This window comes from Mastomys coucha, unplaced genomic scaffold (assembly GCF_008632895.1).
Source record: "Mastomys coucha isolate ucsf_1 unplaced genomic scaffold, UCSF_Mcou_1 pScaffold18, whole genome shotgun sequence".
NCBI classification, from domain to species: domain Eukaryota; kingdom Metazoa; phylum Chordata; class Mammalia; order Rodentia; family Muridae; genus Mastomys; species Mastomys coucha.
In genome coordinates this window covers 67,109,425-67,135,048 of record NW_022196900.1, presented here as the reverse complement: position 1 = coordinate 67,135,048, position 25,624 = coordinate 67,109,425, and the positions used below count along the sequence as shown (strand labels likewise).

The window sequence follows — 25,624 nt, the reverse complement described above, 5'->3', positions numbered from 1 at the left end:
CACACACACACACACACACACACACACACACACACACACACCCTTCAGGCCTACAAGGCCTGTTACATTTGGAAACCTGTTCTTCTGCCATAGGCCTCCTAAACGGGAGGAGGTGTAGCTCTGCTACAGTTTAGAAAGTTCTAGATTGCATTCTAGCCCCACTGCTAACATGCTGACGGACCCTGCGCAGGCTTCTTTAGGCTTAAGGCCCCATCAACTGCCAATGGAAAGGCCAGAGTTCCCAGAACAGAATTCGGCATCAAGTGGCAAGGAAACCAGGCCATAGAAGCCCAAGGACCACCACCCCACCCCCCACCCCACCCCGGCGCAAAGGAGTGAGGGATGGAGGGCTTGGGTACCACTGTGCTAGTGGCTGGCAGTGCCCCCACCTGACAAGGCATGAACCAGAGGATCCCTGGCCTAGAGTGTCACCCCTCAGGAGGTGCTTTCCCCACCCCCAGCCCCAGCAGTGTGCATAGGCCAGCTCCAAGGAAAGCAGTGAAAGGCCTGTCATTCGGTACCACACAACTCTCCATCTATCAGCACCACAGAGATGCTGCGTGGTGCACAGCTTCCACCCTGGAAGACTAAGGAGCCTCGACCAGACAGGACCAGGCTGCTTAAGTCATCCTAGAGGCTCAGCACACGGTGACGCAGGCATACCTCACCCACCTTCCCCAGCTGAGACCAGGGGAATGCACACCTTCATCAGTCTGCTGCAGTGAAAAAGCTCTATGGACTGGAGACATCTACAAAGCTAGGCCTGGGCTGAGGCAATCCTGGGCACTACTACATGTCACCTCTGGCTTCTGGGGGGTACAAGTCCCTTGGACAAGTCCCTTACCCCCTGTAGTTCAGTCTCCTCCTCCTGTAGTCATTGGAAGAGAAAAGGCGCAGTTTGCCCATGAGCCAAATTTAAGGGCTTGTTCCAGGTGCCTATAGGTGAAAGTAAAGGGGACAGATGCAAAGTTCTCCAGCTGTGTGGGACCAGCATGTCAGCGCCAACTTCCAGAAGGAAGCTGAGCCCAGGGTTCAGGCAGATACCCAAGGGATGGAGCAATGGGCCCTGAAGGCAGGAACAACTTCAGAGCTTAGCTCGGAGGTGGGGACCAAAGGGGACACAGAGGCGAGGTGGGAAAGTCAGCGGAGCTCAAAGGAATACATCAAGGCAGATGTTCCTACACAATCTATGCCGAGCTGAGGTAACAAGGACCTCAAAGCAATGGCCATAATCCAGAATGGGACAAGACAAGGGTCTTGATCAGAGGCAAGGAGGGTAGGCTGGGCATGAAGGCATACACCTCTAATCACAGCCCCTAGGAGTCAGAGGTGGGTGGGTTTCAAGGCCAGCCAGTAAAACTCTGCCCCATCCTTTCACCCCCAAAAAAGCAAAGGTAGAAGAGGACACTTGCTTCCCCCTCTCTGGACCAGCTGTAGGACATGGATACTGAGCTAGGGGAGGGAAGGCTGCCTGAAGAGGAAGTCTTTAGTTGGACCTCAGAGACAGGGGTGATTTGGGTTAGGACAGAACTCATTCTCTCTCATTCTCTCTCTCTCTCTCTCTCTCTGTCTCTCTCTTTCTCTCTTTCCCTCCCTCCCTCCCTCCCTCCTTCCCTCTCTCTCTCTCTCTCTCTCTCTCTCTCTCTCTCTCTCTCTCTCTCTCTCTCTCTCTCTCTCTCTCTCTCTCTCTCTCTCTCTCTCTCTCTAACCCAGACCTCTTGTGTCTGACTCCAGCCACAGCTGTGCAGCCCAAGGTAACACAGAAAAAGTCCCAGGAAGAAGCTGTACAATAGATGCGTTCATCTCTCAAGCACTCAGTTTCCTTGCCTAGAACACAGGACTAACATTTTGGGGCAGACTGACTTCAAAGAGATATAAATATCGAAATCATGTAGTGGACTGGATAGCCCCACCCAGGCTTTTCACCATCAAAGCTTTCCGTTTGGGACTTCAGGGAGAGCCAGGCAGCCTTCCTTCTGGAATGGTTGAGGGCTCAGATGGACAGGAGACGTGTGGCTCAGGTCCCATGAAGTGCTAGATAGAGACCACACGGGGCACTACAGGCAGGCAGAACAAACCTGGAACTTGGGCCTTGGAGGCTACCTGGCCCAGTCCTCAACTTTATGAACAGGGAAACGAAGCCAGAGAAGCTGGGGTCAACCTGAGGTAACACTTCTAAGGTAAACTTAGCAAAGCAATTCCTCCCTCACAGGACCCAACAGGACAGAACTAAGTGCAGCTGAAAAGATCAGGGGGGAATGTTGGGAGGCAGCTCAGCTGATAAATCGCCTGCTATGCAAGCAGGAAGACCTGAGACTGCTCCCCTAGCACACATATTAACAACAACAAACAACAACATGTATAACTCTAGGAGGGTAAGGGATGACAAGTAGAACCTGAGAGCTTACTGGCCAGCCAGTCTAGTCAAATAGTGAGCTCTGTATTTAGTGACACTCAGTGAGAGACCCTGTGCAAGCATGGTATCCATCCATCCATCCCTCTATCCATCCATCTATCAATCTATCACCTATCTTTATCTATCTATCTATCTATCTATCTATCTATCTATCTATCTATCTATCTATCTATCTACCTACCTCTCTCAGAATCACAAAGGAGCCACAGAACCACAGATCCAATTTCCCATATTCCAAGATAAAATTTTTAGAGTCTCAAAATACAAAGCTAACCTACTCAGGCCCGTGGGGCCAGAATGTGGGGGCACTAGTCACAGAGGCTTTCCAACTCGGCCATCAGAGACTCTCCCAGGCAAGCTGCAGAACCCCAGAAACTCTTGTCATGGGATCTAACACGGGTGCCAGGAGCAGCAGGCGTGGCCACCCCTCCCCCACCGCAGGCCCAGGAATCCCGTTCCCACCACTGACATATGGCCAGTCTGTGCAGGCCAAGAGGCTGAAAGCTGTCCCTCCTGAACAGGGAGGGAAATAAGTTCTCAACGGGAGACCCCCACTTTGTACAAATGGATTCTTCACCCTCCTTGTTCTTTGGCTCTGGTCAGAAAGATTCTCAGGAAAGTGGCAAGGAGCCAAGAGCTGCCACGAAATGACTTTAACCAGCAGACAGGCTAGTAATAGGTTTCGGTGGGAAAAAGGCAGGAGCAGGCGATTCATTCCAACTTGCTATGTGATAAAGAAAATTAAGGCATAATACTGAGGGGGCAGTGCCTCTGTTAACCTGTGCGGAATACCAATTACTTCAAGCTTCTCAAAATTGCTAGAAATAAAAAGAAAACCCCAGAAGAGTGTGATTGTGGCCCAAGGCTCATCTGGGTTAGGCTGCTTGTTTGCTCTGGCACCCTAATGATGAGAGTGAGGGAAAATTCCCCGTTACCTTGGAGACAGCTATGCCAAAATAGGGGTGGGGGAGGAAAGGCAAGCCCACGTGCAGCCACTGGTCTGCTTGGCAAGTGCTTAGGGTAGAGGGGATCCCCGGGTTCACTCAGGGAGGGCTAGGTGCAGAGGTTGCTAGGCCTCCCCTTGTCCCTCCTTCTACAGCACCTTCAGTGCTAGGTGTAGTACCTGAGAGGACCTTCAGAGAGAATGAATATCTTGTGTATTGCATGGATGCATCACCTGTCAATTAAAAAACCTATGACCTATAGGAAAGGGTATAATAGAAGGTGGGACATCCGGGAGGCAGAAAGAATTCTGGGATAGAGCCAGGCGCGGGAGATTTACACAGGAAGGTGGGGCAAGGTGGACGCTTGGTACCTGAGCACAGGTAACCAGCCATGTGGCATATTACAATAAATGGGTTATTATAGTTACGATCTAGTCAGAGAACAGCCTAGCTATATGGCCAATTTATATTTTGAGTCTGAATCTTATTTCTGAGAGCACGGGGCTGGGAGGAAGAACTAGACCTAACAAATACAAGGGCCCCAGCTTCACTCATCCCACTCAGTAGGAGAGTCTCAGGTCTCTACTGCTGGAAGCCATAGAATCAGGATGGGGGGAGGAGTGCTTACTGTGTGCCAGGCACCTGCCAGGTACTGGTGAACTCTGAAGTTAGGGAAGACTTCAGGGGGAGGGGGAGACCTTGTCTCAGGGCACTGGTCCTGGGAGACAGCCAGAGGGCAAGCAGCCCAGGTAGAGTTAGCGACCAGGGCCTACAGACAGAGCTGAGCAAGACATGGACTGAGGAAGGGAGCAGAGTCGAGGAGGAGGGCCAGATGCCCGCAGCCTCCCTGCTCACAGGCCTCTGGCCCACACCTCACAACTCTACCTCCTCGGTGCTCCTTATGGCACTGAGGTAAAGACACCAATTGCCTTGAGCCAGCCTGTTCCCCCAGTAAAACGCCTCTCTGTGGCTTGCACGGAGGCGAAGCCGCCTACCGCACAAGCATTGCCTGCACTGTAGAATAAATTCATTCCCCTTGGTCTTCCCTTTGGGTAGCCAGCTCCTCTGGGCACAGATGTTTGGGAGAGTCTACTGCCTGCTGTGATCTTCCACTGTCAGAAACAGGATACAGGTCCCAGGGCTTAAATCCTGGCTCTGCCCCTTACTGGCTCTGTGACCACATGCAGGTTACTTGGCCTGGTGTATATAATGTATTCTTAGATGAGGAATGTGAGACTTGGCCCTGACCATGGAGTGATGGCCACCTCATTGCTCCTTAAGGTATACAGAGCCTATTACATATGCACCCTCACTTAACTTGGTGCTGAGAAATGAATCTAAGGCCTCATGCATGCTCTAAAACTGAACTACACTATCTTATCTATCATCTATCTATCCATCTATCTATCTATTTATCTGTCTATCTATTTATCTAACATCTATCTATCTATTTTGGACACAGGGTAGCAGATCACTTTGTTGCTCACACTGGCCTTAAACTCACTGTGTAGCCAAGGGTGATCATGAACTTCTGATCCTCCTACCTCCACTATCATGCCTGATATGCAGTGCTAGGGATTGAACCATGGGCCCCGTGCCTGCTAGGCAAGCACTCTTCTCACGAACAACCTGTCCAGTCATTAGTTAGTTCTTACAACTCTCCTGAAGTTCAGAGAGGGACATGATGGACCTAGACCGCACAACAAATGAATAGACCTACTAGGTCCAGTGCTCTCCAGCAGCTCAGGGTACCTCCTCTAAAGAATGAGAATACAGGAGCTGCAGTGGGAACTCAGAGCTTGACCCTGGTCAGTCCTGTGAAACGAGTGGTACTCTCTCAGGAACCTCTCTGAGCCACCACAAAACTCTAACAGCATAAAAGATGCCTAAGGCTCAAATTGCTGGACAGGGTAATAACCTAGGGGAACAGAAAAAAAAAACACAACAGGGGGTCCAGAGACTGGGCTCCAGTTCTGTCCTTCCATCCTGGCTCTGTGCTTGGACCGGCCTGGGTTTTCCCCATCTGTCAAACACAGCACAAGGATTCCTGCCTCCTTCCCAATGCCAGTGTATACCTGCCAAACCTAGCTCCATCTTGCCTTCTGCCCAGACAGTCTATGATCACCACCTCTGCCAGGAAGGCTCAAGAGGCCGCTGGGCACACAGCCCAGACTGTCTCACGTTACTCTCGAGCCAGGCCTGGACCTAGACCACACACAGGGAAGTATGTTGAAATGGACATACAGGCCCTAGGGCATGGCACAGTGCACACACATGCAGATGAGCATGCATGCAAAGAGATACACTCAGTCACTTATACACTCATATGTGCCCTACTCCAAGTCACACTGTGTACACGATACAGCACACAGGCTGCATACCCACACACGCACAGGTGGCTTCCTATGATGCTCACACACTGCAGAAAAATATGCAGAGATTTGCCTGCCTCTCCTGTGACAAGCCAGATGGTGGGATTCTCCCACTGGGCTACCATTTAATGCTCTAATTAATTAAAAAAAAATCCTAGGCACCCAAGGCCTGGATTTATTCCAAATGTCTCAGGCATGGCCCAGCCATAGGCCAAGGAAGACAGCAGGACTTAGGGGGAAGGGTACACTGCACCTAACAGAGGCCCCGCCCCTCACCTTGCTATGAAGCTGAAGCGGGGGGGGGGGGGGGGGGGGGGGGGGGGGGGGGGGGGGGGAGGGCCATCTGCCCTTACAACTCAAGCTGGGGAAAGGTTACACTGTAGCATTCCTGGATTTTCACCTGGCCGTGGGGAGCTCTGTTTCTGCTGGAGGGGGAACCGGAGGTAGGTCCCTTAGACTGCACTGCAACACGTGAATGTGTTTGCCAACACCGAGGTGAACTGCAGTCTTATAGGCAGATCCAAAGCTGTCTTTGCTGAGTCCTACTGTGCGCAGAGCCTGCGTGCTTCCATGAGAGGGAATTGAAGGGAATGTCTCTGTACATGGCAATCTGCTGTGAGGCAGAGCTGAGGCACCAGGCAGAGGGGCTGCCAAGCTCCCTGCCCTGAGCTTCTGTACTCCAGTGAAGCAGTCAGCTGGAAGCAGTCAGCTGACCTGAGTCTTCCAGGGAGCCAACCCCTCGCCCCTCCACCCCCACACACACCACCATTGCGCAGACCATGAGGATGGGGGAGGGTACAGGCCAGGGAGAACTGAGCGTCGTCGTCGTCGTCCGTTCCCCCTCCAAGCCTTTCCCAATGTGGCCTTTGCTTCTGAACGTTCGGGAAACACGTAGTAAATTTACTGCCTCACTTATGGGTAATCTGCTGTCAGGAGCTCTGGTAAGCGCAGGGCTGAATAACACGGCTTAATTAATGTTAATGTTGTGACAGATCTCAACCTGAGTGGGGAAACCCCCCATATCCTGTACCCAAGCCCCTGCCTGCTCTCTCCTGTTCACGTGGGAGGTGAGAGGCTCCCCAGGGGTCCCAGAGATACTGATAGACAAAATGAAGACTGTCTCTAACACAGGATTAGGGAGGGGGTTGGGGTCTTGAAGGCAGAGAGAGGAGAGAGAGAGAGAGATTGAGATTAGTCCAGGATGTCAGATGCCTTGAATATCCATTTCCAACAAGGCTATCACACAGCGCTTGAGAACCAGACCCCAGACTCCAAATCCTCAATCCCTTCATATGCCGTGTGACCTCAGATGAGTTTCCCCACCTTTTTGGTGCTTCACAGAGTAAGGCCACTAAGTAGCCACTGTCCACTGTGACCATCAGTTCTCAGTCCTCTGAGGTGGGGACCACTATAGCCCTGGGCAGACAGGATACCCTGATCCTAAGAGGGAAGCTGACCCACCCGACTCTCATACTGTGTGACTGTAGTGGTAGAGTGGGTCACAGTATGGTGGAGTGATGCGCCAGGGCCATCCATTAACGCTCACTGAAAAGTGCACCTCCAAGAATCCAAAGAGCCAAAGTTTGTGGGAGAAAGGTTAGGCCCTGGAGCTGTCTTGGGTTGGGGCCTAGACCTGGCAACAGTGTTTGTGCAATGACTCGATAAATGACATGGAAGGAAGAAGGGTTAGTGGGCATTCCACTAGGGTGGCCTCAGAGCCTGTTTCTCAGCCACTGAGGCTTACCCAAGCCACTTCAGCGGCACCCAGAGTACTCAGCCAGTGTCAGTCAGGCTCTGGGGAGGAGACAGCAGTGGCTGCCATCCAGGAACAAGCATCTCCCCTGCTCACAACGCACACCATCTTCCACTCCCCTCAGCTATCCAGCTGAGCTGGCTCGAGGTAGACACACCGTAATTTATCATTAATGATTGTCATTATTAATAATAATGAGGGGACTGGAGAGATGGCTCAGCTGTTAAGAGCACTGACTCCACTTCCAGAGGTCCTGAGTTCAATTCCCAGCAACCACATGGTGGCTCACAACCATCTGTAATGGGATCCAATGCCCTCTTCTGGAGTGTCTGAAGAGAGCTACAGTATACTCATAAATACAGTAAATCTTTAAAAATATATGTTAATGATATGCCTATGTTCAAGGAAGAGACCAGGGCCTTAGCCCGACATACATCTTGGGTTGCTTTAGACAAATCACCTGTCAGTTTAAGGACCTTGGGTTCCTTCCCAAAGGGGACTACACGTTGGCTTCACAGACAGTAGGGGCCCTGGGCCCTAGGTCCTCAGTTCCTGATGTGAAACTACGCAGCTGGAACTTGGTGCTAGAGACCTGCCTGGGAATGAGCTAGAGCACAGACAGAGTCTACCTCCAGACCCTTGTTAGGCCAGGAGCCCCCACAAGCCCCAGCACACCCAAATGTGCTTCAGGAGGCCCAGCCCCTTGCCTTCTGGATGCGTACCCAAGGAAATCCCCCATTACTCTCTCCCTCACTCACCTCCTCTGTGAAGAAGGGATAGAGGCAGGGTGTGCTGACAAGGCACATGGGAGAACCGAACAGGCGTGACCCAACACAAGTTGAGGGCTTAGTAGAGACCACTGCCAACACCCTGCGGACCCAACACCCTGGGGACCCAACCCTGCCAGGGGTCACTAAGAAACTGGACAGACTCAGGGGAGTCTCAGTGTTCACAGAGATGCTCTGGGTCAGGAAGACCAGCCAGAGGCCCCAGGGGAGCCCATGGAAGCCTGGGATGCCTGAGGCCTCAGGACAGACAGACAGAATATTCTGAGTGCTCAGGACTGCATTATGAAGGAGCAAGGATCTATCTCAGAAGGTATGCAAGCTAAGTATCCATCCACTTACCCACCCACCTCGCTAACAAGCGTCCCCTGGCCACTCTGTGCCCACTGAGGTTTGGGTGCTTGCTGAAACCACCCTAAAGAAACAAGACACACCAAAGGAGCCAGACCAACCCCAGGTCAGGACTATCCACTTTGGGAATATTTCAGGGCCTAGAAGAAATACAAGGGGCACGAAGGCAGCTTCGTAAAATCAAGATAGCACACCTACGTATGAGTGCTGGCCCAGAAGGCATCCTGCTTGATGCCCGCCCCATGCTCTCTGTGATCCAAAGGCTTCCAGTCCCGGGCCCTTCCTTAAGCATAGCTCAGTGCCAGTCCCCAGAGCCCCTGCCCACCCCCAACACCCAGTGAAGAGAGCAACATCTGTCCTTGGTGGCGAGGGGCAAGAACACAGCCAGTCAAGGCAGGTGGCAGGCTCACCCCTTTGCCCACTCTCCTGCCCCACAACATCCACGCGTAACCCACCCCCAAGTTCCTGGAGAATGGGCTCCGAGGAGGCCAGGCAGCCAGACCACCAGCTGCTTCCCCTCCCTACACAAACCATGGACACAAAGCACCCTCCCCCCAGCTCTGCTTGCCTGTGGTGACAGCCTCTTGGCACTAGCTCTCCCCTCCCTCCATCTGTCATGAATCGGTGCAGACAAACTGTGAGAACCAAAGAGGAAGCCGCAATGCTGCGTGGACCCCTCCCTTCTCCCTGCCTTCTCAGCGCTCCCATCCCCTCTTCATTCCTCCCGTACTTCCCCCTCATCTTCCATCTGTCCCCATGGTCCCTACAGATGAGGACATTGATGGAGTAGGTATGCAGAAAGGGTGAGGACAGGCTACCCAGCAACACCCCTGACAGGCACCATGACCATAACACAGCCGCCCTCTTGTCTTCCTTTCTCCCTAGCCATTAGAGTGCTGAGATTGAGAGCTCAGTGTTCCCATCTGTTTAATGGGCATCATAATTTCTCACCATGCCACCCCACCCCACCCCACCCCCGTCCAAGGGCTATCATGAGCTTGAATGAGCTTGAAGACTACACACGTCCACTGTGAAGCTTCATAAGAGACAGATGGCCTGTGTCTTTGTTTGACATTGTCTAGGGTTTCAGTGCTGCCTTCCCCTGGAAGTCATGAGGCCACAGCAGGACTTGATAAATGTCCTGCTGAGTATCAATAGCAAGAAGATCACAGGTGGACCCTTCAGGGCTACAGAGTCTCCCCATAATTTGGAGAGGTGAGCAGGGTAAGAGTGAGGAAACCAAATAGCCATCGTATGCTGCGTTGGAAACAAACTGTGTATCAGTGCCTGGGAGTCCTGGTCCTCTAAGCAGCACCTAGGATGCCCAGCCACACCTAACTTCCCACCTCCACACCTCTCTGCACTCCCCAAAGTATGGAGTAGAGACAGCACTTTTTTTTTTCAAGTGAGCCATGCCCAACTGGCTCCCCAAGTACCTGAGGAACCCCTACTGTAGGGCTCCGGGAGTGGGGAGCAGCTGTCAGGACTTGTGGGAGTGCAGACAGAATGGTCCAGTGTCTAGAGGCCTGAGGGCTTCCTGAGACGTGAGACTTATTTTTAACCCTGAGACAGTTCTGAGCAGACCAGAATGAGTGAGTCACCCTTGTGTGGGGTAGCACTTGGCAGTGACAAGCAATAGGCAAACATAATTTTCACTGGAAAAGCAAGCCGCCTGCTGGCCAGCCCCACCTGTGAGAGTCCCTACCCCAGCCACAACATAAAGGGAGAAGGTCATGGGTCCTCCACCCCTTCATAGTGGCAGAGGCTGAGGCTCCAAGGAGATAACACATAGAACAGGAGCCAGTAACCCTGGGGTAGGGCCCATACCACATAACCAAACTCAGAGAACATTGGAGGGAGAAACCCAGGGCTCTAGTCTCCTTCACTCTTCCCCACAACTCTCAGTAATCCTATGCCCAACCCCGAGTGCCAAGGGAGAAGACATACTGCAAGAGGTAGAAAGCACTGGGCATATGCAAGGCCCAGGGTCACCCTCCATTTACTCTGATTCTCCCTTCTACCACAGGCATTCCCCTGCTGCCCCCCATGTGTCACATATACATTGGGAACCATAGGTTATTATTAGACCATCACAGAGCGACAAGGACAAATGGAGAGAAACCTGCAAGGCGAGAAATGTGTCAAAGGAGCACCCTGGAAACGGTAGGTCTACAGAGAAAGTTGGGATGGACTTCATGAGGAAGAGGGAAGAGCTTTTCACATGGAGATGGCTGGAGTACAGTCCTGGGGTTTGGGGAGGGATGGAGACCTGAGGCCACAGAGGAGGCAGGTGCATGGTAAGTTGCAACCGGCTCTGAACATCATCTGAGGAGACCGCCATCTCTAAGGCGGGCAAAGAGGAGGGCAGCCTTGCTCCTTTCAGAGTGCCCCTGCAAAGAAGAGGTTAGACAAGAGGCAGAAGACCGAATTCAAGGGCGGCGTACTACCATGGAGTCTGGGAGGGTGAGTCAATTCGGGGGGAAGGGGGGTAGGGGAAAGGATTTGGGGGGCCACAACAGATGAGAATGCAGGGTTTGGAGATTCCAGCTAGAGCCCCACACTCATGTACTGTACCATGGCTGTCACTGCTGCCCAGGAAGCTAAACTTTCTGTAGGATGTCACCTTTGCCTCCGAGCAAGGCACATCTGTCCTCGGGAAGCCAGTCACATTACAGGAGGCAGGCATACCTATGGCGGCGGCGGTGGTGGCGGCGGAGGCGGCGGAGGCTGAGGATGTGCAGCCTGTGGGCCCCACACTAAGGTCAGAGAGCTGGAGACCTTCAAGCAGGATGAGCCCTCCCTGCGCTGGGGCAATGGCAGGGTGGAGAGGAAGGGACCCAGAGTGGACTTGAGAGAGGTGGGAGCAGCCTCTGTAAGCAGAGGCTCCTAAATCAGCTGGACCCAGAAGGCAGGCAGGTGGGACTGACTGAAAACACTGTCTTGGCGGACAGAGGAGTGGGCAGTCAGTGAGTTTCCTGTCTCAGGAGGTGCTTAGACCCTACCCCTGGCTTCTGAGAGATTCCTGGATGTGCTGGCCAGAGGCAGCTTTACTACCCAATGGCCAAAGCTCGCTCACGCGGTGCCTCGGGACTTTCATAGGGACATCTCTCTGAGGCCAGGCATAGAGGCCTTCAGCGGTGCACAGAACAGAACAATTTGAACCTCTCCCTTCAACCCTCCTCATTCCCAAAGATAGAATGCTGGGGCCGGGCAGGGGACAGAGGATGGAGGTGAGGCAGCCCTTCAGCCCTGCCTGTCACACTCTGCATCACAGGCCAGTGTCCTCTTTGAAGGGCCCAGTGTCCTTCCTTTCCTGGGTACATCCAGAGGCAGGGCTAGACTTGTAACCTCCTCCACACACCACCCTCTGCGGGTCCCTGAGGCTCTGCGCTCATTTCTTAACAAGGTTCCTGAAAAGACTCACTCGAAACTGGGCCAGTGAGTTCCAGCCAGAGCCACAAGAATTCGGGGGTACTAAAGAATCTTTCTGGGGGCTCCTTGGCTCCTCCCACCCCATTCACCAGTGGTACAGGAGGCAGTCTCTTAGGGACAGGTTTAAAGGGTGTCAAGGCTTGTTCCTGTTGCTTCTGCTTCTATAATGGATCCAACTGTCACCCAGAGAGTTCCACTCGTGATGGCTGGAGGTCAGGCCAGAGAAGTCAGGCAACCTGCCCAGAGTTGCTCAGTTTAAAAGTACTGAAGGTTGGACTTGGCCTCACTATCATGAGTTGAAACCCTGAGAAGGATTTTCACACCTAGGCTCCCAACTGCACATGAGCTAAGCTGAGATTGCTAGTCAGGCCTACTTAGGAGCTGGGGCTGCAGTTCAATTGCTGCCCAGAGTGGCTCAAATACTGGTCTATGAAACCCTCCCCAGGGAGAGCCATAGGCTTTACCAGGGTCCTGCAGTTAAGTCACAACAAAGGGCAGCTTCCTGGGTCTTAGGGTGGGGCCGAGATCCTGTTGTTGAGGAGCTTGCAACATAGTTCGGTTCTCTGGTAGCAACAAGGGTTCAGGCCTGGGTTTCTGGAGAGAGAACTCAGCACAGAACTTAGGGGCAGGGAAGTCCCAGACCACCAAGAGAGAAGGAGAGGCAGAAAGTGGTGACTTGTGACTGCAGTCCACACTGTGTGACCTCCAACCCATGGTGTATACTCAGGGGACCACACTATTCTGGTGCTTTCCATGAGACAGGCATTGCTTAATCCCTACACAGGACAGTCTGGAGGTTGTGTTCAAGGGGCTTACCCAGGGCCAAGGCTGGAACTAGCGGACACACGAACCATGATGGTGCTAGTACCAGCTGGTTCAGCCCCGGACCCAGGGCGTGCACAGGTGAGGCTGGCCGCAGGAGGAGATGGCCGATACGAAGTCCGCTCTGGCTAGACAAGCTTCACAAGCATGAAGTAGTCACCCCAGATAGCTTAGCAAAAGTAAACAGACATAAAGAGCTCCAAGCAGGGACGGAGGAGACGGCTCAGGAGCAGAAACACTCGCTGTGTAAGCACCAAGACCGGGCTGGAACCCAAAACCCATGTAAAAGCTGGCCATGGAAGCACAGCATGTAACCTGTAACCAACCCCAGCATGGGGGCAGAAACAGACAGACCCAGGAGCTTGCTAGTCAGCCAGTCTAACCGTAGCAATGAGTGTCGGCGCTCAAGGGAAGAAGAGCGATAGAGAAAGACAACCAATGTTAGTGTCTGGCCTCTGCATGAACACATACATACATTCATACATACATACATACCACAGACATATACACACACCCCACATACATACATACATACATACATACATACATATATACATACATACCCCACCACACACACACCACACATACACATATACATGTCACATATGTCACATACACACCATATACACCACACACATATACTTACCACACACACATACACTTACCACACACATACATACACCCATGCTGTTGATATAGTTTCCTCTTTTTTGTACAGTTCAGGCATGTCCCCTCAGGGTTAGGGCAGAGCTCCTGGGGTCCACAGGGTAGGCTCTCACAGCTCCCCCTCCTGTCTTTGGATGTGAGCCCCCTGAAGTATCTTGGAGCCTCATACTCAGGACCTGAATGTGGTGGAGTCCAGCTTCTATGAACACCTTGAATTTCAGAGGAAAACAACAGAATCCTAGAGGATTTGTGCTGAGTACAGCCTAGAGGTGCCCACTTTCAAAGAGTAGAGACACGCCAAGAGGTTTATGGATCTGCCAAGTGGCCACTGGGTGAGATGGGCCTATAGCTGGCCCCCAGCTGTGGATAACCACCTCATTTCTCAGGGAGAAGCCACACAGCACATCGCAGGCTATGGCCCAGACTGCAGAGGCACAGGATAGGCTGGGAACAGCCTGGGGGTGGGGGTGGGGGCTTTTGCTTGGTTTGGGCCACCTTGGCAGGGGTAGGAGGAAGAGTGTCACCTTGGTTTGTCCAGAATGATCACTTCCCTCCTGGTTACACCTGCTCCCAAGCAGTGTAGCCAAAAGAAGGGACTTTTTTTTTTAATTAAAAATTTGTATACACTATATTTTGATTAAATTCTTTTCCCTTCCCTCCAAATCTCCCCCCCCACCCCAGATCCTTGCCATCTCCCTACTTACCCAATGTCATGTTCTTTCTGTCTCTAAAACAAACAATAAAAGACCCGGACTTTAAGGGTGATGGGCAACAGACCAAGGTCTAGGAAGTGGGCACGGAGGAGGGCTGGCTTGAATGTCCCTGGATTCAGGCCATCACGAATGCCCACGCTGCCTCCAGCTACTCAGCCAGGCAGCTTAACCTGGGCCTGGTGGGACCTTCCTGCTTCTCATCAGCTGCTATGTCCCTGATGTCCTCCTGGACCCACTGTGTACCAAAGGTGAGCCAGCTCCTGGGGCCACGTAGAAGCTGCCCTGGGCCCTACAGCAGTCAGGATGAAAGTGACCGCTGAGGCACTATTGAAGCCTGGTCCGCCTCCTTCCCTCCAGGCACCTGACCTACATCTATCTCTCCTGTTACTCTCTCAGCAGCTGCCCTCTTGCTGCGCCCTTGGCGGAGGACATCAGCTGGCATATGCAGGAATCATGTGCTCAGGAAGGGGCCGGGAATATTCACCCACTGGTCTTCACACCTCCATGCTGCGGCTGCTTCTGGATGGCTGGAAGGGCAGCAGAGCCTCGCTAGCCCTCTTACCTCCATTACTGTACTTATCCAACCCAGCCAGGAACTTAAGCATACAGAGGGGAAAGCGGTCACAGAAGCCTATACCTTGCGGCTGAACTCTGGATCCTAAAATGCCCGACTGCTCTCTACAGGCCCAGACTACCCAATATCTAGGGTAGTCTTCCATCCCCCGGGCTCACTCTACCCCTGAGTTCAGACCCAGGCAGAAGTTTGCTGCTCAGAGGGCCCAGCAGTGCAGATAAAGCAAGGACCAATGATGAATGAAGGGAGAAATGAAGTTGAGCTGGGGAAGCCACTTGTCCAAGTTACACGGCCAGTTTGGGACAGAAACAGAATAATCACCGCAAAGCTAGGAGGGAGATGGGTTCTACTAATGCATTGAGACAAGTGAAGCAATAGTTTGGTTATATTGTGGGTTTTTTGGTGGGTAAGTGTCCTTGGGCCAGAACACAATTGTCCTTTATCTCTGCTCTGTGTGACCCAAATATGACTGCTTTGTTTGTATCATAGAGCTGGTACAAGGTGGCCCTGTGCTTAGGGTCCTTTGGGCTGGCTGGACACCAGGGCCATTAGGGCATACATGGGTATTCCTCAGATGTGGTCATCTTTTGTTTGTCTCAGTATCATGTATTTTGCTTTTTTTTTTTTTCCTTTGATTTTTTGAGACAGGGTTTCTCTGTGTAGCCCTGGCTGTCCTGGAACTCACTCTATAGACCAGGCTGGCCTCGAACTCAGAAATCCGCCTGCCTCTGTCTCCCAAGTGCTAGGATTAAAGGCGTGAGCCACCACCGCCCGGCTGTTTTTGTTTTTAGTTAAGAGTCCAGCTATAAAGACCAAAGAATTGAGTAATGTGTGTTGCTGGCATGGGACACACTATATATGATATGATAAAATGATCTGAATAACAGGACCTCATTTTTGTTTAAGAGAATTACTTCCATGTAATCAGAGAAGGTTCTTTTCTATAAAGAAGAATAAAAACGAATAAACAGAATCAACTGAAGTTGTGACTCCAGAACTCCCAGTAACGGAGCAAGTCCTGTGAGGCTCCTTAGCCTGATAGTCCTCTTCAGGGCAGTGGGGCCTACGCACTGCCTTCGTCGCCCTCCCAGGTGCCTGTCTGCAGGGCAGCACTGAGTGTGATAGGCTGGTGGCAGAAAAGTGACAGAGTAATGGGGATGAAGTTCCTTGTAGAGCCGTCAGGCCAGTGTCCTGAGTACCTCCAGGGGCCACAGGACCATCGTTTTGGCGGGTGCAGTTTCGCAGGAAGGTTTTCTCACCTCTTTGTCCTGTTATGTTCTAGAAGGCAGTGTTTGGGGCTGGAGAGACCGCTCAGCAGTTATGAGCATATGTTACTCTTGCCAAGGACCCAAGTGTGATTCCCGGTACCCACACAGTGGCTCACAACCATCCATAACTCCAATTCCAAGAGATGTAACACCCTTTTCTTACCCCCACAGGCCCTAGGCACTCATGCGGTAATATACATATACTCAGGCAAAAGATTCATACGCATACAATTAATAAATCCTGAAGGTTGTAGGTAGAGGCAGTGAGGGGTCATGGGAACTGGGTGAATGGTGCTGGGTCACTTAGTCATCAGGACATTCAAGAGGCCTGATAGGATCCCAGAGTCCATACTCTCAAGGCCCAACTCTCCTAGCTATGGGTCCTAGACTGGCTCCCACTGAACAGAGACAAGACCAGAATGGTGGTGGGAAGCATGGAGTTGGACTGAGCAGAATTCCCCTGTGGGAGCCTTCTCTCCTCCCCTAAGCTCTTCCTGGGCCTCTCCAGCCCCAGGGTGGGTGACATAGCAGCTTGTAGCAGGACAGAGAGCTTAGGGGCTGCTAATTAAAACAGCTGCAACCAGGGGTCCTTCCTGATTGATGGCCAAAGGCACCCCAGGGCTAGTGTTGCTCAGGAGGGAGCCAGGACACCCTATGACAAGGACTGGCAGAGATCCCTAGAATACTTGGAAAGAGAGGCTGTGGCACACCTATGGGTCTGACACACTCTCCTGACTGATGTGTCTGAACTGATCTCTTCCTTCTGGCTGCAGCAGATCCCATAGCTGGAAGCAAGTCCTACCCCTGACCCAGCAGGTGGCTCAGGGGAAGCGACTTTGGTTCTCAGTGTTGTCTTCTATGACATGCAGTCACACACTGCCAGGCCTTGCCTAGAGGTCTTGTGTAAGTAAAACCCAGCAGAGAGCACACTCAGGAAGCCTATGGACACAGAACAAATCACTTTACCATGCTTGCCAGACATCCTGAGAGGCCAGGCAGGGCCCAGGCAGCACAGTATGTGCCTACTGTCCCCGATTCCAGAGCCCAAAGCTCTGGGGTGTGGCAGGCATGTGCCTGTCCCTTAGCCAGACACAGAACAGAGAGGTGCGGCGGGTGGGTGTACGAGAATGGGAGGTGGGAAATCTGCTTTTCTTCCTCCAGTCCCACTCAGAAGCTGAATACTCTGCTTCTGAGAATGGGCCCTCACGGCACGGCACCAGAGCTCTGGAAGCCAAGAGGCAGAGTACAGGTGAAGCAGTGATAACCAGCTGACACTGCTTTTCCAGGGCCACTGTCAGGTCCTCCTTTCTCAATAGCACAGGTAACAAAAGCCCATGAGGCTAGGAGAGAAGCCTATGTTGAGACTCCATGGGGTCTCCAGAGAAGATCCCTTCCAGCCCCGCTCCCCAGGCCAGAAACTTGTACCACAGGGAGACAGGACTGGGCAATGTGTCCTTTGACCCCAACAGAATGGACAGAGCTGAGAGAGAAGCTGATTTGTGTTTGTAATCCTAGCACTCAGGTGACTGAGGCAGGAGGATTACTGTGAATTCAAGACCAGCCCGGTCTATAGAGTGAGACCATGACTCAAGAGGAATAAATATGAAAAGGGGGACTAGTAGGGGAAGGAGGGAGGGAGGGAAAGAGGGAGAGAGGGAAGAAAAGAGAGAGGGAGGGAGGGAGAAAGGGAATGAGGAAGGGATGGACAGAGGGAGGGAGGGAGGGAGGGAGGAAGGAAGGGAGCGGAGGAAGAAAAAGGAGCTAAGGCAGCCAGCCATTTTTACATGGCAAAGCTCCAGTCCAGAAGCACCAGGCCACGTGCAGCACATAGGCCATTTCTCTCTAAGCCTCTGTTTCTTCTTTAAAAATGGGAATAAGAATTAAACAGAGCCGGGCAGTGGTGGCACACGCCTTTAATCCCAGCATTTGGGAGGCAGAGGCAGGAGGATTTCTGAGTTTGAGGCCAGCCTGGTCTACAGAATGAGTTCCAGGATAGCCAGGGCTACACAGAGAAACCCTGTCTCGAAAAACCAAAAATAAATAAATAAATAATAAACAGAGATGAGAAGATGAGAAAAGCCAGTACTGGTTGGTAGAGATGTCCAGAGGAAGAGAAGAAGGTCTCTATTCTGGAGTCCATGTGCCTAGCACAGGGCTAGCATTGAGAAAGAACCTGAGACTAAAGAGACAACAGGGTATGGAAAGGTACCCTGGGAGAAGTGGCACCTATACCTTCAGAGACCCAGCTGGGGCCCAGCCACCTTCCTGGAACAATGAGGGCCTTGGGAACTGGGCGAGGAGAATGCCACCTGACTATACCCTGAAGGGGTGCTTGTTCCACTAGCCCTCTGGGTCCTGTTCTTCTCCTGTCCCTGAGGCCCCTCAGATTCACCTGCTACCTCATTCTCCAAGAAGGAAAGCTGTCAGTCAACAGCAGCAGTAGGGGAGGAAGAAGCCACACAGCCATGGGCCAGAAGGAGCCTCAGAAACTGAGGGGACTCTGAGCCAGGAGGGGCCATGGAACACCCAAGAGAGAGCCTTCGGCACTCTCAAGGCCTGTTGAACAATTCAGTGGCACAGACAGCAAGGCAAGCTTGGGGCCTGTTTGCATTGCCGGGGAAAAGCCGACACAAGTAGAAGGAAAGAAGCAGGAAGCTGGCCACCAGCCCTTCCCAGTCCCAGTCTACTTTCAGAGACCAGCCACATCTGTTAGATTCATTTCTTCCCCAGTCCTTCCTGGATACGTTCTGCATCTCTAGGTCATCTTGGAGCCACCTCCATTGTGTCTGTACCATCATCCACTGCCTGAAGCCACCACCACCACCACCACCACTCCTACCTGAAGCCACACCCCCTGCTGGAGCCACACCCCCTGCTGGAGCCTTCAGAAACTCTTGTCATGGAGTAAGGTTTGAGTGCCTGCCGGAGTAGCGATGGTCAGTGAGTTTCGCCCACCATGCTACCCACTGCCACTCATCAACTGCCGTCTGCTCACCAAGCACAGGTCAGTTAACCACACATCTCTGGGAAGGAGGGATTGTTGTCACCAGGGCCATTCAGCCAGGAGGGGACAACTGGAGCTATCTGATCCAGGGCTGCACAGAGTTGGGACTTCAGTATTTCCAAAGTCCCTTATCTCAGCCTGAGGGAAGGGTGACACCTTCTTCAAGGAGAAAGTCCTCGTCTTAAGTCTCAGACAGGGGTTCTCAACCTTCCTAATGCTGTAATCTTTTAATAGAGTTCCTTAGATTATTATTATATTATTATTATATATTAATGATATTATAAAATTATGTTATTGCTGCTTCATAACTGTAATTTTGCCACTGTTATGAATCATAATGTAAATATCTGTTATGCAGAATAACTGATATGTGACCTCTCCAATGGGGCCGTGATCCATAGGCTGAGAAACACTGGAAAAGCAAGAGCGCATGGGAGAGAACAGTGTCCTGGGAAGGGAAGGCAGACAGTACACACAAAGACCTGGAGGTGAGACGCAGAAGGCAAGTGACTGAGCTGCAGCGGTGGCCAGGCTCAGAAGATGCAGGAAAAGGCTGGAGGGCAGTGGGCACAGGCCCCAAACAGGGAACAAAGAAGTCACAGAACCAGCTCCATCCTCAGGGTACTGAGGTGGCAGAACAGCTTGGTCAGACAGGAAAACCAAGGTTCAGAGAAGAACAGCTCTCTGTCAATGATGTCATCTATCCAAAGGGGCAATGAAGTGGGGCTTGGTTAACTAACTGCACCCAACAGCCAAATGTGTGCTACAACACAAGCCAGGACCTGTAGCCAAACTGTCATCATTCATAAGGCCACCAACCAGGCAAGCTCTGGAATCCCTGTGGCTCGGCCAGGACCAACTAGTGGTCCTGGAGCCCAAGAGGCTGGGTTACAGTGGCTCTTCACTGAGTAAGATGGATAGATGGCGGCAGATTGCTAAGGCAAGGGAAAAGCAGGTAAGTACAGAAAGGGTGCTTCCTTATCCAATCTCCCACAAAACAGTCCAGCATTCCAGGAGCTGGGGCAGTAGGGAGTGTGGGGGAGAGTCTCACACATCTCAGGATGAGAAATGGAGGCCTGGGGGGGACCTGTGCAGGCTCTGTAGTTGCATGCCTGAATGCACATCGAAGCAGTTTTACTCAAACACATTATTCCTTACCCCTCTGAGCTTCTACAAGGCGGAGATGGCTCAGGCCTCTCAGGCTTAACCATCTGATAGACTGAGGCACATGGCCTGGGCTAGCTGCCCGGCAGTCCCAAATGCCTGACAAGTATGAATAGGTGCTGTTTGATGGTCTAGGAGCAAAGGCCTGGCCAGAGACCAGAATCCCCACCTCTACTCCCAAACACCAGGAAGCAACAGGAAACCCAGGCCTATGTGAGCCCACAGGCTAGAGTCCCACCCAACTTCCCCTGGCTGGACCCCTAGGGTGTCAGACCCTTCCTCTGCTTTGAAGGCACATTGGGAACTGAAGTTCCACTAAGCTCCAAGAGCCCTCCCTGAAGATAAAGATCAAGACTTAGAAGACCTCAGTGTGAGTTTCAGAGCCAAGGACAAGCTGTATGACTTGAGAGTCCGGTTACCTCTCTGAGCACTGGTGGTGACCTCTGTAGCATGGGGACTGTTTCACCTTTTATTGTGTTTGTTGACACAGGGTCTTGCTACGTAGCATTAGCTGGACTGGAACTCACTATGTAGACCAGGCTGGCCTCAAACTCAAAAGAAATCCTCTTGCCTCTTCCTCCCAACTGCTGGGATTAAAAGTACACACCACCATGACCCACCTGTGTTCCTTATTTTAAGATGACAAGTCTTGGGGTGACTCTTCTAGGGATGAGCTCCACAGTAGCCTTCTATAGGAAACCTGTCACAGCCTCCCCAATGCAAAAGCTCCCTCTTTCCCTTCAGCCCCCTGGTACTCGGGCTGCATCAGAAGCTTGGATTCATTGTGCCTACACTGAACATTTCTACAAGTTACAACTCTGCCCCCACTCTATTTTGCAGCCTAGGGGCCAAGAGAGGCTGAGGAACCAGGCCCCTTGTGGACAGAGCAGAGTGAAGAAGTAACAGGGATGGGAGTCTGGGCAGGTGGCCTGGAATGGTGTATCCTCAGTGTATGTGTCTGTGTGCGCACACACACACTGGTTGCCTACAGAGGCCACAAGAGAGTGTCAGATCAGATCTGGAGCTGGAGTTACAAGAACTTGTAAGATGCTGGGCATGGGTGTAGATGCTTAGAACTGAACTCTGGTCCTATGCAAGAGGACTAAGTATTTTAAGTACTGAGCTATTTCTCCAGCTCCAGAATTTCCAAATACCTTCCCCTCCCCTTCTTGCCAGCCCCATGAGAGGACTTCCTATGATCTAACATAGAACCGAAAGACAGGCATCCTGGTGAGGCACCAGAGAAAGCAAGCTGTAGGGTCAAGCCGTGTGCAACATACTTTCTACTCCACACCACTGGCACCATGGACATCGGCCGACTAACTGCCTAGAATCCTGCCTCGCCCATCTCAAACCAAAGCAGCTGGCAGACTGTCTGCCCCAGAGATCTCCCAATCCCATCTCAGATTAGCAGCTACCCTTGCCTGTCATGTCTACACACCTTCATAAGTGAATTGTACGCAGGCCCTCCTGTCTACACCACACTCCCTACTACATCAGTGCATGCCCTGAGCTGACAGACAAGCAGAGATCTTGACCAAGTTCTGCCATCCATCCTGCCTGTGAGGTGTGACCTTGGGGAAAAACACCCCATCTCTCCGAGCCACTATCTTTACCTATAAAATGACAAGGAAAATCACAATCACACTCACAAGACTATTGTTTTAAAGAGCCAAGGGGATAAGATACGAGGTTTCTTTTTCTGCACCCTGTCCTGTGTGCGCCCCTCTGAGAAAACCGGAACAATTCCCAGGCATGAGATTCCCTCTAATATTTTACGCAACCACAGACATAGCATAGAATAAGGATTAGGCTAAGAACTCTGGTAGAAGATGCCTAAGTTCAGGCTCCCACTCACTGTGAAGAGTGTTAGCCCTCTGCAGGCTGCAGTTACAGCTCAAATGGGAAACTGAGGCAGTCAGGCTCTGCATGCCCAAAAGCCTGGTCTAGGCTAATCCAGAGTGAACTGCCAGGCTGACTGGCGAATAGTCAAAAGAACTCAAGGAAGGTCTCTGCTTGCCTGTGAGCTCAATGAGGACCAGTAAGATGGCTGGGCTGGTGAAGTCAAGCTGGAAGACGCTGAGTTTGAGGCAGAGACTCAACAAGGTAGGAGAGAGTTCACTCCCACAAGTTTTACTCTTATCTTCATATACATGCTTTACACATGTACCCCACCCACCAAAAATGTTAAACCAGGAAGCCTCAAGGACTTAACAGGCTGCTTCCGAGTTATTGCTCAGCCTACCGTTCCTGAGTGCTGGGTGTGTGCCCACCTGGTGCCCTCCCCATTCTGACACTGTGCTTCCACACTGCAGAGCTGGCCTGATCCTGTACACCCAACATCGATCGGCAGGCAGACTGCAGGCCTCTGTAATGACAACTCAAAGGCCTCCTGGGTAGATATGCCTAGAAGAGTGTGGGTTCTTGGTACCAGGAACTTCATTCCTTTCAAAGCAGAGAACGCCTGCTGACTCCGTTGGACCAGCCCCACAGCCACCTGAATACCCGCCCGCGCAAGGGGGAGCTTCCTTCAGTAGCTCAGGGTGTACAAAGGCCACGCTCAGCAAAGGCATTGGGGCTAGCATTTGGCCTGCCTTCTCTGCCGTTGCTCCGGTGGCTTCCAGGAAACGCACTCTTCCTCCCGAGCCCCTCCTAGCTGGTGGCCCCATGACTCACACCCAGTCTAGGCTGGCAGAAGGAAAACGCTCTCTGAAGGGTGACTCGACAGAAAGGCAGCGGGCTGTGACCAGGTCCTGAGCACAGCACGAGGAGGATGCGCGCGGGGGTGCGGCCGGGGCGGGCCAGGGCAGGGCCTAGAGCCCTTTACAGCACACCGTCAGTCCCAGGATTGGCCGCTCCGGCCACAGGCCTATGGGGTGGTCCTTGCGCAGCCAATCAGTGGCCCCGGGGAGCCCATTCATTCATAAAACCCAGCAAGGAAAGAGCCCCTCGCGGCCCGAGCTGCTTGGAACTTTGAAGTGTGCGCGCCCAGTGGGGTCCAGGTTGGGGATCCGATCCATAGAGCTTAGAGGTGTGCAGGGGTTGCCGCGTCCCCTCCCACAGTCTCGGGCTAGTAGCTCCAGCAAGCCGTGCTGGGCTCCACCCTAAGCAGGACATGCCTGCTACCCGGCTCCCGCAGACTGCTAAGAGTCACCCAGCCCAGAACAAGGCCGCGCCAGCTTGGGGCAGGTGGCCCCATGACGGATGCAGCCACGTGCGCAGCGGAGCATGGCGCCCCCCCCACCCCACCCCACCATACACGGTTCCCTCTCCCCTGGTCGCCGCGACTCACGGCAGTCGTCTTCGTCGCTGTTGTCCGAGCAGTCGTTGTCCTCATCGCATCTCCACACCGAGGGGATGCAGCGCTCGTTCCGACACCGAAACTGGTCCTCTTCACACTCCTTGACCGGCCCTGCGGGAGTTGGGGGTTGTAAGCTGGGTCACTGCACAGGAGCCCGCTCCCCACCGTGCAGCCGAGAAGTCCAGCGGGTTATAGGAAAGGGAGAGATGTCGGTGAGCTCCGGTACTCCAAGCACCTTAATTCCAAGAGAGGACAGGATGCCACGGGTTCCTCCACTGCAGGATCGATGATGGCACAGCGAGACCCGACACACACGCTTAACGGCCCGTGGCTATACCCCGCCTTCAGACACCCTCACCCTCACACACAACGCGAGTCAGGTCCACACAAGCCTAGCCTGCGGGAAGCCCCGCACACTAGCGACACACGCACCGGGCGCACGGGCTCAGTCCCTTCGCAACCTGTCACTCTCCTCCGCCCGCAGGGGTCCCCGGAAACGCATTGTCAGAAAAAGACTACCGCTTCGCTCATCACCGCGATGGAGCGCTCGTGTCAAATTAAACCAAACCCCAGACCCTGAACGACTACCTCCGGCAAAGTTCATGGGCCGCGGCGCGGGGGGGGGGAGGGGTGTCTCCCATTCACCCAAGAGGGTGCCCGGAGCCGGGGTAGAGCTTCGGTAACCAGAACGGTGATGGGGGGGATCCAAGGCAAATCCAGGGAGCTGGGGCCCCCGGAGCCTCTCTCTTGGGGCCTCGCCGTACAGCATGCCCTCCCCTCTGGCCGCGCTTTGTTGGCGGCTCCGAGCCGGCCGGGGAAGCGCCGTACGCACCTTGGCCGCCAGGCAGCGGATCCGCTGCGGAGAGATGCTGAAGCAGCAGCAGCAGCAACAACGCCAGCGGCCGGAGCGCGCCCCACTCTGGGCGGCCCATGGCGGGCCCGGGGCTCCGGCCGCCGCGCCCCGAGACCCCCGCGCCGCCGCCGCGTCTCAGCCCGCCAAGTCCTTGCCGCGGCGCCGGGGCTGCCGCTGCCGCCGCCGCCACCACCACCGCTGCCGCCCGCCCCGGCTCCCCGGCTGCATTTCAAGCAGGTTCGGTGACGCTCGGCGGCGGGGCGGGCTCAGGCTGGGCGCGCGGCCCCGGCCCTGGGCGGCCGCCGCCGGCGCGCGCGCTCCCTCCCTCCCGCCGCCGCCTCCGCCCCACGCTCCTCCCGCCGCCGCCTCTTCTCCTCCCCCAGCCTGTCCTTGTCCCCTCCTCTCTCGGTCCGAGCCCCACGACCCTGCTCTGTGCGCGCGCAGGTGCTGGGAGCTGTAGACACAAGGACGAGCCTCGCAAGCCTCTGGCCCCCTGGTTTGCCCGCGGAGGTGGCAAGCGGGTGAGAGAAGGAGGCGCATGGAAGAGAGCCTGGGCTCGGGGTGGTGGTGGTGAAGGAGGTGTTCCAGACGCACAGGCCGGTGCAGTGAACGCGCAGAGCGAGCGCGGGAAGGCTGAAAGCATTGCCAGGGAGAAGCTAGGGGTGCGGGGCAAGACCTGTCTTAGCTTCAGCTATGCGAGTCGCTTTCTGCGACCGTGTGGCTCTTGTGATTATTATACACTGTGTGATCCTGAGAGAGGTGAGGGTCTGACGCACAGACTGTTATCCATATTCATCCTTCTCTGTTGGCCCCGCAGAGGAGCAGATCAAGGGCCCTGAAGGCATGGCAAGGTAATCCTTGTTGCGGAGAAGGGCAAGGACTGTGGAGGCCCAGATGTGTCATCCTTGCCGCCAGAGGCCGCACGTCTAGTGTCTCTCTTTGGGCCCCACTAGCCTCTGCACAAAGAAGGCCCCTCCTCTGGCAGTGCGACCCCACCTCCCCTACTCTACGGTGTCAGAAAGGCAAAGCTTAGACTAGATTTCAGCCACCTGCCGGTGAACCTGACCCAGCAGCACAGCCTTCTTCAGAGAATGAGATTCTTGGGCACTGGGTGTAAACCAGGCCCGCTGAGGGTGCCAAGGCCCAGTGTTAAATCGGCCTTCTCTCTTCAGGAGAGAGAGAGAGAGAGAGAGAGAGAGAGGGAGA

The 25,624-nt window shown here is 53.5% G+C and overlaps 1 protein-coding gene across 14 annotated transcripts in view; it reads right to left on the bottom strand.

Moving 5' to 3' along the window:
- Lrp8 (LDL receptor related protein 8) overlaps positions 1–24,701 on the bottom strand; it is an 88,307-nt gene extending 63,606 nt beyond the window's left edge. For 4 of the 14 annotated variants that reach the window (XM_031378093.1, XM_031378095.1, XM_031378096.1 and 1 more), the window contains exons 1-2: positions 24,398–24,701; positions 23,557–23,676 (exon numbers count right to left, since the gene is read on the bottom strand). In XM_031378093.1, the coding sequence (XP_031233953.1) occupies positions 23,557–23,676; positions 24,398–24,497 (220 nt within the window). In that variant the 5' untranslated portion in view covers positions 24,498–24,701. The remainder of the gene's footprint in view (positions 1–23,556; positions 23,677–24,397) is intronic. The other 10 variants (XM_031378098.1, XM_031378099.1, XM_031378097.1 and 7 more) reach the window with 4 other exon arrangements.
- Positions 24,702–25,624: the final 923 nt, after the last annotated feature.